Genomic DNA, 18,761 nt, shown 5'->3' on the forward strand with positions numbered 1-18,761 from the left:
ATAAACTTCTTGAACAACCTTTTATTTATCAGCAACCACAAGCTTTGTACTCAATAAACAACTTTTTAGTTCACAATATCCTCGTCTGTGGTGAATGAAGTAAGCAGGATCCAGCTAGTAGTCTGAAGGGCTGCAGCTGGGGACCGTTTGTCGTTGGTGCAGCACTCATAGACCGTAAAACGTCCGGGGTGGGCTGTACAGGGCGAAGGGCCCGCGACACCCGGTTCCCCAGATTACAAGTCTACGGCTCTTAACCACTACACCACAATTGCTCTCTTAAACATGGCAGCAGGCAAAGAACTCGGCATGCCAATGAATCTTAATTATTTTCTGATTGAGAAAAAATGTTGAAAACTCAGATATATAATCTAATCGCCAAATGGCACCTTAAACCTAGGTTACGGTCAACACAATGGAATTTCTAGGCGTCATCCCCCCTCCCCCAAAGGTTGTTGTTGCAAAGCAGTTTACAACACATTTTAAAAATAAAACAAATTCATGCTCCAAGGGAAATATTTCAGATCCTTCTCCAAGTGACGTTCTGCTTTCACCAGTTGCCAACCTAGCACCCAGAGATCTCCCAGTGGTCGCAACGGGCTCCTTGCCAGTTGCAAAACGCACCCGGCGCCTGGCTAATTTCTAACTGCGTATGACAGCAGAAAACATGCGGCAACAGGCAGAGGAAACTTAAAATACCGGCTGATGGGGACTTAGAAAGGCCAGGGGGTTGAGATTGTCTGCAAAGGTCCCACTGGGTAGACAGAGGAGGCAGAAAGAACTGTGTACACATAACTTTGCAATGATTGTATAGCGAAAAATGTCAGTCTTAGCAGAAGATTAATCCAGTCAAAATTGCAACACACCATTTTTTCCACATCTGCAAACATGTTTTCAAACCCACAGGCCTGTCCTAGATTGTTCCGTAGTATCATAAACATAGACGCGTAACAGATAATAATAATAATAATAATAATAATAATAATAATAATAATAATAATTTATTATTTGTACCCCACCCATCTGGCTGGGTCTCCCCAGCCACTCTGGGCGGCTTCCATCAAATATTAAAATACATTTAAAATATTATCATCTTCTCATTGCTTTCTATGTAAGTAATTATTTTTGATCACTGCCACACCCCCGACGTTTAATTTTTTTCCTTCTTCTTCTTTTTAAGCTGAAGGTACATTTGTGACTTTCCAAACTTCTTGCAATAAAAACTTACAACGGCTAGCAACGTGAGCTGAATTATGTCTCATCAAATACATTCCAGCAGACAGACCGACCTCTGGAGCAGCCAGAATTCATAACCTGCCACAGGTATCAATGTCTTCAGCGGACATAATTTATTCCAGGATGTATAATTTCACTTTTTGTGTATGTGTGCGTGAACATTTGAGCATATACACAGATCCTGGAGCACCCAGAAGAGTAATATGCAAAAATGTCCTCAGTTTACACAACTTATTCCAGGTTGCATAATTTCACTTTGTGTGCGTGAGTGGGAAATTTTTAGTTACTTTGATGCAGAATCTGGAAGCTTGATTTTAAACACAGCATGTCGACAGCTCAGGACAGAAAGCAGACTGGGATTTACTGGTATATCAATGGATTATTTGCAGTAGTTTGGCACGTGTTTCTGACATCCAGTTCCTTAGCACTGCTATCAGCAAGGCGACTTTTATCCCCCTAAAAACCTTGATTTGCAATAACTCAGTTGTAATATTATGATGAATAATAATACAGTAATTGCATTTATAACCCACTCTTTTACCCCAAGGAGCTCAAGACGACATACATGCTTCTCCTCCTCATCATTAAATCCCCACAGCAACCCTGTGAGGTAAGTTAGGTTGAACGGCACCAAGGTCACCCAGGGTCGAGTGGAGATTCGAACCCTGGCCTCCGAGGTCCTGGTCCGATACACTGACCAATACACCACACTGCTTCTTAGGCTTGTGGATTCATACTGGCACAGGCAGGTCATCTCACGGTACAGAAGATAACAGAAGATGACCGAAACAAAATAAAAAATTAAAAAAAAGTTCCTTCCAGTAGCACCTTAGAGACCAGCTAAGTTTGTTCTTGGTATGAGCTTTCATGTGCATGCACACTTCTTCCGAAGACGACCGGTAATCGGTTCAATAACTCCCCACCAAAGTAATTTTTTGGGGCACTCTGCACATGCTCAAGTCAAGACCACGAGCGACGCGGCGACTTCCCAGGAGCGCCTCCCCCCCTGCCTGGCCTGCATCACTCACCTGCGTAATAGGCGTTCCACAGGTGATGTCGCCACAGGTAGGCCCCCTCGGTCCTCCTCGGGTGCAGCAGCAGCTCGGCGAAGGCCTGCACATCCCACCGGTAGAGCAGGTCCAGCAGGGCGATGCTGGGCACGCGGAGCGCCACGTTGGCAACCTCTTCCAGGCTGGGCATGGCAGCTCCGAGTTAAGGACACCCCCCCCCCAAAAAAAACCACACATACACACACACACACACCCAACTCCAGCAGGGACCTGAGGCTCTGCTGCCGAGGTCTTCCCTTACCGGTCTAGCAGAGCCCAGCGGGGGGTCTCTCTCCCCAAAAAGGATCTCTCCCCCCCCCCCGCCGCTTACTTCCTTCCAGGTGGGTGGTCTCAAGGGAAGGGCAGCGGCCGAAATAAGAGGGGCAGCAACCCAAAAGAAGAGGCAGAGGAAGGCAGGAGGGAAGGTGGAATGGGACAGGGAGGGAGGGGGGGTCAAATCGCTTTTTTGGGGGTGTTAAGAAGAGGGAGGGGGAAGGTCAAGGGGTGGGGAGAAAATGAGGTGGGGGGAGGGTGCCAGGGGGTGGGGGTGGGGGCGTCAGGCTTTGGGAGAAGAAGCAGGAGTTAGGGGGGGGGTCAAGGAAAGTTAAGGGCAGCTGGGTCTGGGTCAAATAACTCTCGGGGGGGCAGGTTCAGAGAAAGGGGGTGGGGGAGGAAAAGAGTGAGCACCTGGGGAGGGGGCTGCGAAAGAAGGCGCGAGGGGGTCGGGTCTCCTTCCGGGGGGGGCAGCCCCAGTAATGGGGTGCGGGGGCCCTCAAGGCTGGGGACCCTCCCCCGCCGAGGAGGGGGCAGGAAAACCCTCCTCTCCTGGTCAAGCGACGCCCCCCCCACCTTGCCATCGCCGTACTTTCACTTTCCCTCAAGCCCCGCCCCTTGCCCCTTGCCCCGCCCCGCCCCTAGTGAAGGCTCGGCGGCCATCTTGGCTGCGGGCACGCCCTTCCTCCCTGCCGCCCCGCGGGAGCCACGTGGCGCTCCAGGGCCAGGGACGCTAGCGCGCCTGAAGGCCGCGCCGCCATCTTTGGTGAGGGCGCCCGCTTTTTCTCCCCGTTAGGTAGAAAGAAATGCAACTTCGACCGATCCGAAGAGGAGTCACTTCCGGTTCCCATTCGGGTCTCCATCATGCCACTCACCCGCTCCATGTGCGGGGCAAGGACGGTGGGAATGTAGCACAGGGAACCCTGTGGGGGTATAAATATGAATTGCAATACAGTAGAGGGGAAATATCTGCACCAGTGTATTAGGGCAAGGTGAAATCAAGCAAGCAGTCGGCTTGCAATGCTAGCAGCGGCCTACTCCAAAGGGCTGTTATAAGCCATCCTGTCTCAGCTACATCCTCCTGATCTGCAACAAACTTAGTTGGTCTCTAAGGTGCTCCAGGACAATTTTTTTTTTATTGCAACATGTAGGTTAAGGTTTAAGTAATAGTACCACTATATTCTGCTCTGGTCAGACCTCACCTGGAATACTGTGTCCAGTTCTGGGCACCACAGTTCAAGAAGGATACTGACAAGCTGGAACGTGTCCAGAGGAGGGCAACCAAAATGGTCCAAGGCCTGGAAACGATGCCTTATGAGGAACGGCTTAGGGAGCTGGGTATGTTTAGCCTGGAGAAGAGAAGGTTAAGGGGTGATATGATAGCCATGTTCAAATATAGAAAAGGATGTCATATAGAGGAGGGAGAAAGGTTGTTTTCTGCTGCTCCAGAGAAGCAGACACGGAGCAATGGATTCAAACTACAAGAAAGAAGATTCCACCTAAACATTAGGAAGAACTTCCTGACAGTGAGAGCTATTGGACAGTGGAATTTGCTGCCAAGGAGTGTGGTGGAGTCTCCTTCTTTGGAGGTCTTTAAGCGGAGGCTCGACAGCCATCTGTCAGGAATGCTTTGGTGGTGTTTCCTGCTTGGCAGGGGGTTGGACTGGATGGCCCTTGGGGTCTCTTCCAACTCTATGATTCTATGATTGGGATGGTATTGCGGGGCAGTTTTTCTTCTGCAATCGCTGCTGCCTGTGGGTATATTTTCACACTGGAAGTGGAAAGCCTGCCAGTTATCAAGGGTCGGCTGCTCCCTGGCCAAAGTGGTAAAAATAATCCCTGAACCTGGACGATCTTCAAATCTTAGTTCTGAATGATTTAAAATCAAGCCTCTGTTCTTCTTGCTGAGATGGAGTTATTTCTCCCCTGAACCGTTTAACAGACGGGGTTATAATAATAATAATAATTTTTTATTTATACCCGGCGCATCTGGCTGGGTTTCCCCAGCCACTCTGGGCAGCTTCCAACAAAATATTAAAATACAATAGTCTATTAAACATGAAAAGCTTCCCTAAACAGGGCTGCCTTCAGATGTCTTCTAAGAATCTGGTACCGTAGTTGTTTTTCTCTTTGACATCTGGTGGGAGGGCGTTCCACAGGGCGGGTGCCACTACCGAGAAGGCCCTCCGCCTGGTTCCCTGTAGCTTGGCAGGCTTGTTGGGCTCACGGAAGACACCCTTTGGGAATAGTCCCAGCAAAGTCTTGGTTTCAAAGTTCCGTTCACGTGGATCAACTTAGCATCAATGGCAGGAGAATTATTTCCTTCGGGGCCAAAAGTGAACTTTAAAAGCCCAGCAGACAAATGAGAGGTCCCTGCCCCGAGGAGCTTACAGTCTGGAATTTGACATAGAGGAAGGCAGAGCAAGGTGGTGGCTGAATGCTAGCAAGGGTAGGCGTGTTGATGGGCTTCCATTCTGAAGCCATTCTTGCTTTTAAAATGGTTGCTTCGATTTATATTTTTCTTAAGACGAGGAAGAATTCGAGGCGTCAGCAGATCAAATAATCAGCATGGCTTCGTTTAGCCAGCAGGAGGCGCCAAACTCCCAGAAAATTACTGGTGTGTCAGAAACGAGCAAAGAAGATTCACTTCTCTGCGTGTGAGACGGTGCAAAACTCCAAATCACACTGTGGGCCAATTTCTTAGCTGAACTGACTCAAGAGGCTTGCATTGCTACATAAACAACCCCTTTTTTCTTCCCCCGTGTTCTCCTCCTCCAATTATTATTAATCAATTATTAATTATTTTCAATATTTTCCTTGTCTTTATTATGTGTTTTGTGTTTTTATCTTCTATTTTTATGTTGTGAACTGCCCTAAGATCAGATAAAATGTGGTATATAAATAATAATAATAATAATAATAATAATAATAATAATAATAATAATAATAATTTTACTGTTTTTATTGTTATGGTTCCACCTTTCCCCCAGAAATGGGACTCGAAGAATCTCACAAAGAAAGGGTTTTGTAGACTTCTATCCTGTCATCTTTTCTCTAAAATGTCCTGAAGTCTGCATAGGATTTGCTCCATCCCCTCGATTGTTTTGACTGCCCTTTTTGGAACCTTTCCCAATTCTACGATATCCTTTTGGAGGTGAGGCGTCCAGAACGGTGCACAGATTTCCAAATGATGCCGTGCCACCAAACCCTCCAACATTCCTCAGGTGAAAATTGGGGGCATTTCTCAATCCTCCTCACCTGACCCTCCTTGCCCCCCCACCTTTAACTTTGTCCCTCCCTCTACACCAATGGGACTCAGCACACACACTCTCCACCCTGAGAAAACCCCCTTAATCCTGATTTCATTTTATTTTACTGTTTGGTACGGTTACGGTAGATTTACAAAAAGGAAAACCCACACCGATAAATAAATTTTAGGAAGGGGGAAGATGAGATGGGGATGCACAACGCCTTCCCCCTCCTTTTAAATCAAGACTCCTTGCTCTTGGTTTGGCTCCTCCTTCTCCTTGCCCGCTCTTCAGCATCTGCTACAATGCCAATACAGTGGTACCTTCTGGTTACAGACGCTTCAGGTTACAGACTCCGCCAACCCAGAAATAGTACCTCGGTTTAAGAACTTTGCTTCAGGATGAGAACAGAAATCGTGCGGCGGTGACGCGGCAGCAGCGGGAGGCCCCATTAGTTAAAGTGGTGCCTCAGGTTAAGAACAGTTTCAGGTTAAGAACGGACCTCCGGAACAAATTAAGTTCTCAACCGAGGTACCACTGTAAAGACTTTAAACCTACAAAGCAGGGATCACCAACCTACGGCCGGGAGGCTGCATATGGCCTGAGGGACTCGTTTATCAGGCCCGTGGCGACCCCCACTGCCCGCCGCCCGCTCTTACCAGCCCGGCACGGAGCGGTGCAGTGCAGGGACCCACGTCTGGGGCAAAGGAGCACCGGAAATAGCTTGTGCACATGCGCTCGGGCCAACTCCAACCCAGATGTGCACCGGAAATAGCGTTTGCGCACATGTCACACGTGCACAAGCTATTTCTGGCGCTCCTCTGACCTGGAAGTGTGCCGTAAATAGCGCGCGCTCCCCCACCCTCCGGGCCACTGCGCAATCGTCGCTGGAGACACCGGCCTGAGGCTAGGAAAGCTTGGAGACCCCTGCTATAAAGCCTTCAGTGGTTCAGGAATGCCATACCTCAAGGACCACCTATTTCCAAATACACCTACCCAGACCCTGAGATCACCTTCTGAGGCCCTCCTTCATGTGCCTCCTCCCTGAGAGGTCCGGAGGGTGGCAACATGAGAACAGGGTCTTCTCTGCAGTGGCTCCCTGCTTGTGGGATGTTCTCCCCAGGGAGGTTCGGCTGGCGCCTTCATTATACACCTTTAGGCACCAGGCGAAAATGCTCCTCCTTAACCGGGCCTTTGGTTGATTTGATTGACATCCTATGCCCTTTTAAAATGTGTTGGGGGGTGTTATTGGGTTGCTGTTGTTGTTATTTTGATTATGTACATTGTGGTTTTATATTCTAATTTTATCCTGCAAACTGCCCTGGGACCTGTGAGTATAGGGTGGTATATAAATTCTAATAATAATTATTATTATTTATAGTTAAAGCTATGGTTTTCCCAGTAGTGATGTATGGAAGTGAGAGCTGGACCATAAGGAAGGCTGATCGCCGAAGAATTGATGCTTTTGAATTCTGGTGCTGGAGGAGACTCTTGAGAGTCCCATGGACTGCAAGAAGATCAAACCTATCCATTCTGAAGGAAATCAGCCCTGAGTGCTCACTAGAAGGACAGTTCCTGAAGTTGAGGCTCCAATACTTTGGCCACCTCATGAGAAGAGAAGACTCCCTTGAAAAGACCCTGATGTTGGGAAAGATGGAGGGCACAAGGAGAAGGGGATGACAGAGGACGAGATGGTTGGACAGTGTTCTCAAAGCTACCAACATGAGTCTGACCAAACTGCGGGAGGCAGTGGAAGACAGGAGTGCCTGGCGTGCTCTGGTCCATGGGGTCGCGAAGAGTCGGACACAACTAAACAACTCAACAACAACAAATCATCATCATCATCATCATTATTATTATTATTATTATTATTTATAAATAAGGTGCCAAAGGGAAGAGCCTGAGAGGGGCAGCCATGGAAAGGCCATGGGATGCTCTCTTGCAGCTGCCACAGGTGCTCAGGACAATCGGTGTCCCATTCTTCTTCCCCTGGTGGAGAAAATAGGGACATTATGGGATCAGATCAGAAGCAAGATAGCTTTCCTAATTGCAGGACTATCCCTGGAAATTTCATAGAATCCTCGAATCCTAGAGTTGGAAGAGACCACAAGGGCCATCCAGTCCAACCCCCTGCCAAGCAGGAAACACCACCAAAGCATTCCTGACAGATGGCTGTCGAGCCTCCGCTTAAAGACCTCCAAAGAAGGAGACTCCACCACACTCCTTGGCAGCAAATTCCACTGTCCAACAGCTCTCACTGTCAGGAAGTTCTTCCTAATGTTTAGGTGGAATCTTCTTTCTTGTAGTTTGAATCCATTGTCCCGTGTCTGCTTCTCTGGAGCAGCAGAAAACAACCTTTCTCCCTCCTCTACATGACATCCTTTTATATATTTGAACATGGCTATCATATCACCTCTCAACCTTCTCTTCTCTAGGCTAAACATACCCAGCTCCCTAAGCCATTCCTCATAAGGCATCGTTTGGGACCACGCACGACAGGTTTGTACAACGGCATTATGATGCTGACCCATTGTATTTCCGATTCCTTTCCTACGGGTCCCTAGCAAACTGTTTAAAACAGTTAGCTAGCTACAATGGTTTCCAAGAGAGAGAGAGAGAGACAGAGAGAGAGAGAGAGAGGGGGGGGGGGGGGGAGAGGGAAGGAGGGAGGGAGAAACAGACCGACCGACCTACCAACAGACAGACAAAAGCACCGTGCGTGATTTCTCTCTGCAGGGCTGAGGTCCAGTTCACTTTCACACACTGTAAAAGCAGGAGGATGGAAAAGCAGCGATGTGTGCACTGGGGTGACCCCTCTGTGACCCCCGAGAATTAAAGCATGTCTCCCTTGACTGAGCTTCACTGTTGCAATCCATCAGCTCTGGCATCCTGTGAAAAGACAGCGCAAAAGCAATTAACAAGCCTGCAAAGCGGGCAGAGGCTGAGACAAGGGGGCTCAACGCCACGCGGGTGTGTGTGTTTGTGTGTATTGCTTATGACCAACACACTGGCAGCCTGAGAGGGAGCTTGCCCAGCCCTGCATCTCGGTGGTCTTTCAAACCGCTGGCTTTTGGGAGCTGTTGCCTGCCTCGAAGGGCCGTGGCTCAGAGGCAGAGCATCCATTTCGCACGCAGAAGGTCCCAGGTTCAGTTCCCGACAGCATCTCCAGGACCAATGCTCTTGACTCAGGATCTGTCAGCTTCCTTTGTAATGATGGCTGCCTTCCTCCCATAAATTGCAAAGGGGGTGCATTTCCAAAGGGGTGGCAGCTGAGGGGTGGAACTCAGGCTGAAGCGGTGGGACTCAGGCTGCACCAAAACCGAAATCTGTTCCACAGTCATAGCTATTTCATTCAATTTTGCTTTAGAGTTTTAATTGATGCAGGAGGCAGTGCGGAGCAGTGGTTAGAGTGTTGGGCTAGAACCTGGGAGTTGTTGTTGTTGTTCAGTCGTTCAGTCGTGTCCGACTCTTCGTGACCCCATGGACCAGAGTACGCCAGGCACGCCTATCCTTCACTGCCTCTCGCAGTTTGGCCAAACTCATGTTAGTAGCTTCAAAAACACTGTCCAACCATCTCATCCTCTGTCGTCCCCTTCTCCTTGTGCCCTCCATCTTTCCCAACATCAGGGTCTTTTCTAGGGATTCTTCTCTTCTCATGAGGTGGCCAAAGTACTGGAGCCTCAACTTCAGGATCTGTCCTTCTAGTGAGTACTCAGGGCTGATTTCTTTGAGAATGGATAGGTTTGATCTTCTTGCAGTCCACGGGACTCTCAAGAGTCTCCTCCAGCACCATAATTCAAAAGCATCAATTCTACGGCGATCAGCCTTCTTTATGGTCCAGCTCTCACTTCCGTACATTACTACTGGGAAAACCATAGCTTTAACTATACGGACTTTTGTCCGCAAGGTGATGTCTTTGCTTTTTAAGATGCTGTCTAGGTTTGTCATTGCTTTTCTCCCAAGAAGCAGGCGTCTTCTGATTTTGTGACTGCTGTCACCATCTGCAGTGATCATGGAACCCAAGAAAGTGAAATCTCTCACTGCCTCCATTTCTTCCCCTTCTATTTGCCAGGAGGTGATGGGACCAGTGGCCATGATCTTAGTCTTTTTGATGTTGAGCTTCAGACCATATTTTGCGCTCTCTTCTTTCACCCTCATTAAAAGGTTCTTCAATTCTTCCTCACTTTCTGCCATCAAGGTAGTATCATCAGCATATCTGAGGTTGTTGATATTTTTTCCGGCAATCTTAATTCCGGTTGGGGATTCATCCAGTCCAGCCTTTCGCATGATGTATTCTGCATATAAGTTAAATAAGCAGGGAGACAATATACAGCCTTGTCGTACTCCTTTCCCAATTTTGAACCAATCAGTTGTTCCATATCCAGTTCTAACTGTAGCTTCTTGTCCCACATAGAGATTTCTCAGGAGGCAAATGAGGTGATCCGGCACTCCCATTTCTTTAAGAACTTGCCATAGTTTGCTGTGGTCGACACAGTCAAATGCTTTTGCATAATCAATGAAGCAGAAGTAGATGTTTTTCTGGAACTCTCTGGCTTTCTCCATAATCCAGCGCATGTTTGCAATTTGGTCTCTGGTTCCTCTGCCCCTTCGAAATCCGGCTTGCACTTCTGGGAGTTCTCGGTCCACATACTGCTTAAGCCTGCCTTGTAGAATTTTAAGCATAACCTTGCTAGCGTGTGAAATGAGTGCAATTGTGCGGTAGTTGGAGCATTCTTTGGCACTGCCCTTCTTTGGGATTGGGATGTAGACTGATCTTCTCCAATCCTCTGGCCACTGCTGAGTTTTCCAAACTTGCTGGCATATTGAGTGCAGCACCTTAACAGCATCCTCTTTTAAAATTTTAAATAGTTCAGCTGGAATATCATCACTTCCACTGGCCTTGTTGTTAGCAAGGCTTTCTAAGGCCCATTTGACTTCGCTCTCCAGGATGTCTGGCTCAAGGTCAGCAACCACATTTCCTGGGGTGTATGAGACCTCCATATCTTTCTGGTATAATTCCTCTGTGTATTCTTGCCACCTCTTCTTGATGTCTTCTGCTTCTGTTAGGTCCTTTCCACTTTTGTCCTTAATTGTGGTAATCTTTGTACGAAATGTTCCTTTCATATCTCCAATTTTCTTGAATAAGTCTCTGGTTTTTCCCATTCTGTTATTTTCCTCTATTTCTTTGCATTGCTCGTTTAGAAAGGCCCTCTTGTCTCTCCTTGCTATTCTTTGGAAATCTGCATTCAATTTCCTGTATCTTTCACGATCTCCTTCGCATTTTGCTTGTCTTCTTTCCCCCCCTATTTGTAAGGCCTCATTGGTCAGCCACTTTGCTTTCTTGCATTTCTTTTTCATTGGGATGGTTTTCGTTGCTGTCTCCTGTATAATGTTACGAGCCTCCATCCACAGTTCTTCAGGTACTCTATCCACCAAATCTAAATCCTTGAACCTGTTCTTCACTTTAACTGTGTATTCATAAGGAATTTGATTTAGATTGAATCTTACTGGCCCAGTGGTTTTTCCTACTTTCTTCAGTTTAAGCTGGAATTTTGCTATAAGAAGCTGATGATCTGAGCCACAGTCAGCTCCAGGTCTTGTTTTTGCTGAGTGTATAGAGCTTCTCCATCTTTGGCTGCAGAGAATATAATCAATCTGATTTCGATGTTGCCCATCTGGTGATGTCCATGTGTAGAGTCGTCTCTTGTGTTGTTGGAAAAGAGTGTTTGTGATGACCAGCTTGTTCTCTTGACAGAACTCTATTAGCCTTTGCCCTGCTTCATTTTGATCTCCAAGGCCAAACTTGCCAGTTGTTCCTTTTATCTCTTGACTTCCTACTTTAGCATTCCAATCCCCTATAATGAGAAGAACATCCTTCTTTGGTGTCATTTCTATAAGGTGTTGTAAGTCTTCATAGAATTGATCAATTTCGGTTTCTTCAGCACTGGTAGTTGGTGCATAAACTTGGATTACTGTGATGTTAAAAGGACTGCCTTGGATTCGTATCGAGATCATTCTATCATTTTTGAAGTTGCATCCCAGTACAGCTTTCGCCACTCTTTTGTTGACTATGAGGGCCACTCCATTTCTTTTACGGGATTCCTGCCCACAGTAGTAGATATGATAGTCATCCGAACTGAATTCGCCCATTCCTGTCCATTTTAGTTCACTGATGCCTAGGATGTCAATGTTTATTCTTGCCATCTCATTTTTGACCACATCCAGCTCACCAAGGTTCATGGTTCTTACATTCCAGGTTCCTATGCAATACTTTTCTTTACAGCATTGGACTTTCCTTTCGCTTCCAGGCATATCAGCAACTGTGCGTCCTTTCGGCTTTGGCCCAGCCGCTTCATCAGCTCTGGATCTACTTGTACTTGTCCTCCGCTCTTCCCCAGTAGCAAGTTGGACGCCTTCCGACCTGAGGGGCTCATCTTCCAGCGTCATATCTTTTATATGCCTGTTGTCTTTGTCCATGGAGTTTTCTTGGCAGGGATACTGGAGCGGCTTGCCAGTTCCTTCTCCAGGTGGATCACGTTTGGTCCAAACTCTCCGCTATGACCTGTCCATCTTGACCTGTCCATAGCTTGCCTGAGTAATTCAAGCCCCTTCGCCACGACAAGGCAGTGATCCATGAAGGGGAGAACCTGGGAGGCCGGGGTTCAAATCCCCACTGGGGGCTTTTGAGAAACAGCAGAGGGAACTGGGTATGTTTAGTCTGGGGAAGAGAAGGCTGAGAGGTAATATGACAGCCACCAAATATCTGAAGGGCTGCCCCATGGAAGCTAGAGCAAGGAGAATGCAAATGAGAAAGGTGATTCTGACTAAGCATGAGGAAGACCTTTCTGATGGTAAGAAAAATAGAACCATAGAATCGGAAGGGACCACAAGGGTCATCTAGTCCAACCCCCTGCAATACAGGAATATTTTGCCCAGCACAGGGCTTGAATCCATGACCCTGACATTAAGAGTCTCGTGCTTTACCAACTGAGCTAAAGAGCTGTTCGACAGTGGAACAGACTCCCTCAGAAGGTGGTAGGCTCCCCTTCTTTGGAGGTGTGTAAGCAGAGGTTGGCTGGCCACCTATCATGAAGGCTTTAGTTGAGATTCCGGCACTACAGGCGGTTGGACTAGATCATCCTCTGGTGTACCTTCCATCTCTGAAATTCTGTAATTCTATGATTGTGGACAATACTTGGCGGGCCGATGGTTTGACTCAGCGTAAGGCGTAAGCTTCCTGTGTTCCCTTTAGAAGTCACCATGTACACCACTGCTTTCGTTATCATTCAACAAACTGCCTTCGCCTGTGCGATAGAAGCCAAGAGACTATGGTGCAATCCTGCCACCTTGGACCTAGTTTGACTTGCCATCCCATCCCAGCATCTGCTGCCCAAGACTCTTTGCAGAGCAAAAGTGAGAGGTGTGCACGTTGCATTTTGCTGGCCGGACGTTTGAACCGTCACCCCGTTTCCCCTCCATGCCAATGGCCTTATCGGTTTACGGCTAATTACTCATGGCACTGAGGTGCTAAGCAGAGCAGCCGGACGGATAAGGGAGGAACTGACGCAATTGTTGTACCCTTTTCCGTGGGGCTCAATCAGGTACCTGCGACGACAAAACATATTCCCAAGATCCCCCACGACTCCAGTAGAGGACTAATTGTTGAGCATTCATCTTGACTTATCATAGAGTCACAGAACCGCAGAGTTGCAAGGGACCCCAAGGGTCATCTAGTCCAACCCCCTGCAATGCAGGAATCGCAACCTGTCAGGCTGCGCTTGCCTTTGATGTTGCTCGTGAGAAACGGCCGGCTCAAGCGGTGAGCTTAAAAGCTGTTTATTAATCATTAAGAGTTACAGAGTGTTGAAATCATGACTACTCCCTTTCTTTCAGTTTTCCGGACTAGAATCTTCCCGCGCGCGCCAGCAGAGGAAACCTCTCGGCCCCCTAATATGACGTCGACGCCTACGTCTCTCCCTCTGCTCACCCACTTGTCGGCTACTGACAGTGTGTGAAATCTCTCCCTCTTCCTGAGACGTTTGCTGATGAGGGCTGGGAGAGCTAGAGGAATCTGTACTGATTATAGGTAATTGCTCTCGATATCTCAGCACCTCCCCCTTGCTGGCTGAATCACAATCTTTTCTCTCCTCTGCAGTTTCCTCCCTTCTCTCCCCCCCCCCCCGCTCCTCCCAAGCAATCCCTCTATCCCTGACACAACCTAAGAATCCCTGACTGATGGCCAACCAACCAATGGCTCAGAATCGCAATACCTCAAGGACTGCCTCTCCCCATATGAAGAAACCCGGGGCCTGTGATCATCCTCTCAGGCCCTTCTTCATGTGCCTTCTCCATGGGAGGTCCGGAGGGTGGCAACATGAGAACAGGGCCTTTTCTGCACTGGCTCCCCATTTGTGGAATGCTCTCCCCAGGGAGGCTCGCCTGGCGCCTTCATTATACATCTTTAGGCTCCAGGCGAAAACATTCCTCTCAGGGCTTTTTTAAAAGAAAAAATGGTGCCGGTACTCTCCGTGAAGTTTTTATAGTAAGTGCCACACTTTTAACATTTGGAAAAAAATGTTCCAGTACTGCGTACCCCTGGTTCTTCTTCAACCAGGCCTTTGACTGATTAATATTCTGTGGCCTTTTAAGTGTGTTGTATGTGGAGTGTGTATTGTTTCATTTTGTTTATGTTCTAACTATTCATTTGTGCTTCTACCCTGTATTTTTATTGAAAAAGGTAAAAGGTAAGGGACCCCTGGACGGTTAAGTCCAATCAAAGGCAACTCTGGGGTTGCGGCGTTCATCTCGCTTTCAGGCCGAGGGAGCCGGCATTTGTCCACAGACAGCTTTCCGGGCCATGTGGCCAGCAGGACTAAACCGCTTCTGGCGCAACGGGACACCGTGACAGAAACCAGAGCGCACGGAAACGCCAATTACCTTCCCGCTACAGAGGTACCTATTTATCTACTTGCACTGGCGTGCTGCTAGGTTGGCAGGAGCTGGGACAGAGCAACCGGAGCTCATCCCATCGTGGGGATTCGAACCGCCGACCTTCTGATCGGCCAGCCCAAGAGGCTCAGTGGTTTAGACCACAGCGCCACCCGCGTCCCTCATATTTTTGTTATTAGGATGGGGAAGGAGAAGAAGTAAAGAGAAAGGATTACGGGGTGTTCTCCAAAGATCCTGTTCCACCAGCAGAGATTTCTGCTTGTGGACTGGAGCTCCCGCTTCCTCTCCTCTGCACCGCCAACCCTCAAAATCCACCTTGGAGGGCTGGTGGAGCCTCTGGGGCAGATTTGGTGTGTGTGTACAGGGAAGAGGACGAGCAAACCTGGAGTTGAGTGTCAACCATCTTTCCAGGAACCCCCAGCAAGACTTCAGTGACCCAGGATTTGCAAGAGCATCGGAACTGGTCTGGCAAGAATTTTGTCCAGCTGCATTTCTGTGTTAGACTGTTGCTTGTCAGTAAATGATCCACAAAGGTGGGAAGGGACTGACCCTTTCGTCCTTTCCCAACCTGCAATCTGCCCCCACAGGTGCTGCGGTCCAGAGAGCAGGTAAACCGTTGCTTACCAAATGAAGGAAACAAAGGACAGGGTTTGCCATGCCCTCCTTGCGAGCTTCCCAGAAGCCTCTGTTTTGCAGCTGTTGGGAAATGGATGTTGGACCCGACAGAGCTTAGGTCTAATCCAGCCAGGCTCTTCCTCTTAGGTTCTTAATTAGATTGATTGTTCAGTGTCAACACAGCTGACACCTTCCCAGTGGGAACCGGCTGAGGCAGAGAAATGGAAAGAAGTTTTTTGGGGGTTTTTTTCCTGAAGTGAGAAAGTTACAGACTCCGCTAACCCAGAAATAACACTTCAGGTTAAGAACTTTGCTTCAGGATAAAAACAGAAATCGTGCTCTGGCGGCGCAGCTGCAGCAGGAGGTCCCATTAGCGAAAGTGCTGCTTCAGGTTAAGAACAGACCTCCGGAACGAATTACCGGTAAGTACGTAACCAGAGGTACCACTGTAATAGAACTTAAGAGATTCAAACGAATCTAGCAACTAGCTTCCTGCTGTGTAAAAGGGTGTGTGTGTATGAATAAACTCACTAGCGTGAGTTGTTGTTGTTGTTCAGTCGTGTCCGACTCTTCGTGACCCCATGGACCAGAGCACGCCAGGCACGCCTATCCTTCACTGCCTCCCGCAGTTTGGCCAAACTCATGTTAGTAGCTTCGAGAACACTGTCCACCCATCTCATCCTCTGTCGTCCCCTTCTCCTTGTGCCCTCCATCTTTCCCAACATCAGGGTCTTTTCCAGGGAGTCTTCTCTTCTCATGAGGTGGCCAAAGTACTGGAGCCTCAACTTCAGGATCTGTCCTTCTAGTGAGCACTCAGGGCCGATTTCCTTGAGAATGGATCGGTTTGACCTTCTTGCAGTCCATGGGACTCTCAAGAGTCTCCTCCAGCACCATAATTCAAAAGCATCAATTCTTCGGCGATCAGCCTTCTTGATGGTCCAGCTCTCACTTCCGTACATTACTACTGGGAAAACCATAGCTTTAACTATACGGACCTTTGTTGGCAAGGTGATGTCTTTGCTTTTTAAGATGCTGTCTAGGTTTGTCATTGCTTTTCTCCCAAGAAGCAGGCGTCTTCTAATTTCGTGACTGCTGTCACCATCTGCAGTGATCATGGAACCCAAGAAAGTGAAATCTCTCACTGCCGCCATTTCTTCCCCTTCTATTTGCCAGGAGGTGATGGGACCAGTGGCCATGATCTTAGTTTTTTTGATGTTGAGCTTCAGACCCTATTTTGCGCTCTCCTCTTTCACCCTCATTAAAAGGTTCTTCAATTCCTCCTCACTTTCTGCCATCAAGGTTGTATCATCAGCATATCTGAGGTTGTTGATATTTTTTCCAGCAATCTTAATTCCGGTTTGGAATTAAGCGTGAATTAGGAAGCATAATATTTAACCAATATATCCTCTCCTGCTGCCCACAACATTCCCACAGAAGGGAGTCCAGGGTTCACTAGACCATCAACCCCCTGCAATGCAGGGATGATTTTTTTTTTTTAAGGGGGTGGGTGTCCAGGGAAAACGTCTTTGGCAAGCCCGTCTGTCATTGAACCCAATGTGTTTTGACTATCCACAGTTCTCGCTTTTAGTGCAGCTATCCCTGGGATGTGACCCCCTCGTAAGTTGAGAGTCACCTGTACTCAAAAGCTTTCCTTCCTCCAGCCGTGGAAGCGGAGAATAGCCATTATGGCTAGGATGCAAAAGATGCCAGAAGTGAAATCTGCAATGTGTAAAGCTGTCTTCAGAAGCAGCGATGATTTTGAGGGCTGCGGGCATTTGTAGGAAATTTACGTTTCCCATCACCCTTCTCTCCAGGGGTCCTCTAAATCCCATTATTCCTAGGAAGGGTTATAGGGCCTTCCTGAGCCCAAGGTGATACAGCAGAAGCGAGAATCCCATCCCAGGGGGAGAGGGGAGGCCCTGCTAATTTGAATTCCCCTCCACACTCTCCTTCCCTGGGGCAGCTCCTTCTGCTAAACACGGGACAAAAGGTTTTGCCACCGCGCAGCTATTCAATCAGTGCTCACAATTAACAATCCTTTCTGAGTGCTAATAGAAATCCACCACTGCCAGGAGTCCCATTGTTCTACTAGTGCAGTCAAAAGCATGAAAAACGGGGGGGGGCAGTTTGCAGTAGATGGGGACTCAAAAGCTAGCAGGTTTCTTTCTGGGGCTTGGGGGCTCCCTTCAGGCCCAAGGCAAAGGGGGAGAAAAAAGGAGAGCGAGAGAAACTGGGGAAGAAATCAGACATCACAAGGTGTTTTCTTGTCTGTGTGCATGGTTGCCTGCCTTGGAGCCGGTCCTACCATTAGGCAATGTGAGGAGGCAACAGATGCTGGCCCAGCAGCAGTGGCAGGAAGGTAGCAGCCCTGAAGTGCTGGAGGACAGAGATCTTTGTATGATGCAACCTTTCCTAATGAAAAAGGACATTAAAATAGCCCTGCTTGGTCAGGCCAGTGGCCTGTCCTAGCTCAGCATAGAATCACTGAATTGCAGAGTTGGAAGGGACCCAAACGATCCCTTTCTGAGCAGGGCCGTCTCGTCCATTGGGGCTGGTGGCGCGGCGCGCCAGGGCACAATGGCCTGGAGGGCGCCTCCGCCCTTCAGCCCCACTGGCAGCGCCTGCCGGCAGCGCCCTCCACTTGCCCTGAGGAGCAAGGGAGCTGGCCGGCCACGCCATGCCCTCCGGCTGCCCAGCGGAGCGTGGGAACGCGAGCCGGCCGCCCTTGCCTCCCGTCCCGGAAGCACTGGAAGGGCACGCAGAGCCCCGCTCTGCTCCAGCACCACGCCCCTCATCCCTCGCTCACCCACCCCCCTCCCGAGGGGCGGCAAGCGCGGGAGGGAGGTGGCAGAGAGGCGGCACAATTCAAAGTGTTGGTGCTGACCTTTAAAGCCCTAAACGGCCTCGGTCCAGTATATCTGAAGGAGCATCTCCACTGAGGTCCAACGTCAAGGGCCTTCTGGCGGTTCCCTCGCTGCGAGAAATGAGGTTGCAGGGAACCAGGCAGAGGGTCTTCCTGGTAGTGGCGCCCGCCCTGTGGAACGCCCTCCCATCAGATGTCAAAGAGAAAAACAACTACCAGACTTTTAGAAGACAGGCGGCCTTGTTTAGGGAAGCTTTTAATGTTTGATGGATGATTGTGTTTTAATATTTTGTTGGAAGCCACCCACAGTGGCTGGGGACGCCCAGCAAGATGGGCAGGGTATAAATGAATGAATGAATGAATGAATGAATATTATTTAGTCCAACCCCCTGCAATACAGGAATCTCATCTAAGACATCCATGACAATCCAGCGTCTGTTTACGAACCTCCAGGGAAGAATAGTCTGCAGCCTCCAGAGGGAGTCTGTCCCACTGTCAAAGAGCTCTTACTGCCAGAAGATTCTTCCTGAT

At 48.6% G+C, this 18,761-nt stretch overlaps 1 protein-coding gene across 1 annotated transcript in view; it reads right to left on the bottom strand.

Moving 5' to 3' along the window:
* LOC117053364 (RING finger protein 145-like) overlaps nucleotides 1-2,466 on the bottom strand; it is a 34,408-nt gene extending 31,942 nt beyond the window's left edge. Inside the window, exon 1 of the mRNA XM_033161046.1 lies at nucleotides 2,262-2,466. Within this exon, the coding sequence (XP_033016937.1) occupies nucleotides 2,262-2,433 (172 nt within the window). The 5' untranslated portion in view covers nucleotides 2,434-2,466. The remainder of the gene's footprint in view (nucleotides 1-2,261) is intronic.
* Nucleotides 2,467-18,761: the final 16,295 nt, after the last annotated feature.

Source organism: Lacerta agilis, chromosome 9 (assembly GCF_009819535.1).
Source record: "Lacerta agilis isolate rLacAgi1 chromosome 9, rLacAgi1.pri, whole genome shotgun sequence".
Classification (NCBI taxonomy): domain Eukaryota; kingdom Metazoa; phylum Chordata; class Lepidosauria; order Squamata; family Lacertidae; genus Lacerta; species Lacerta agilis.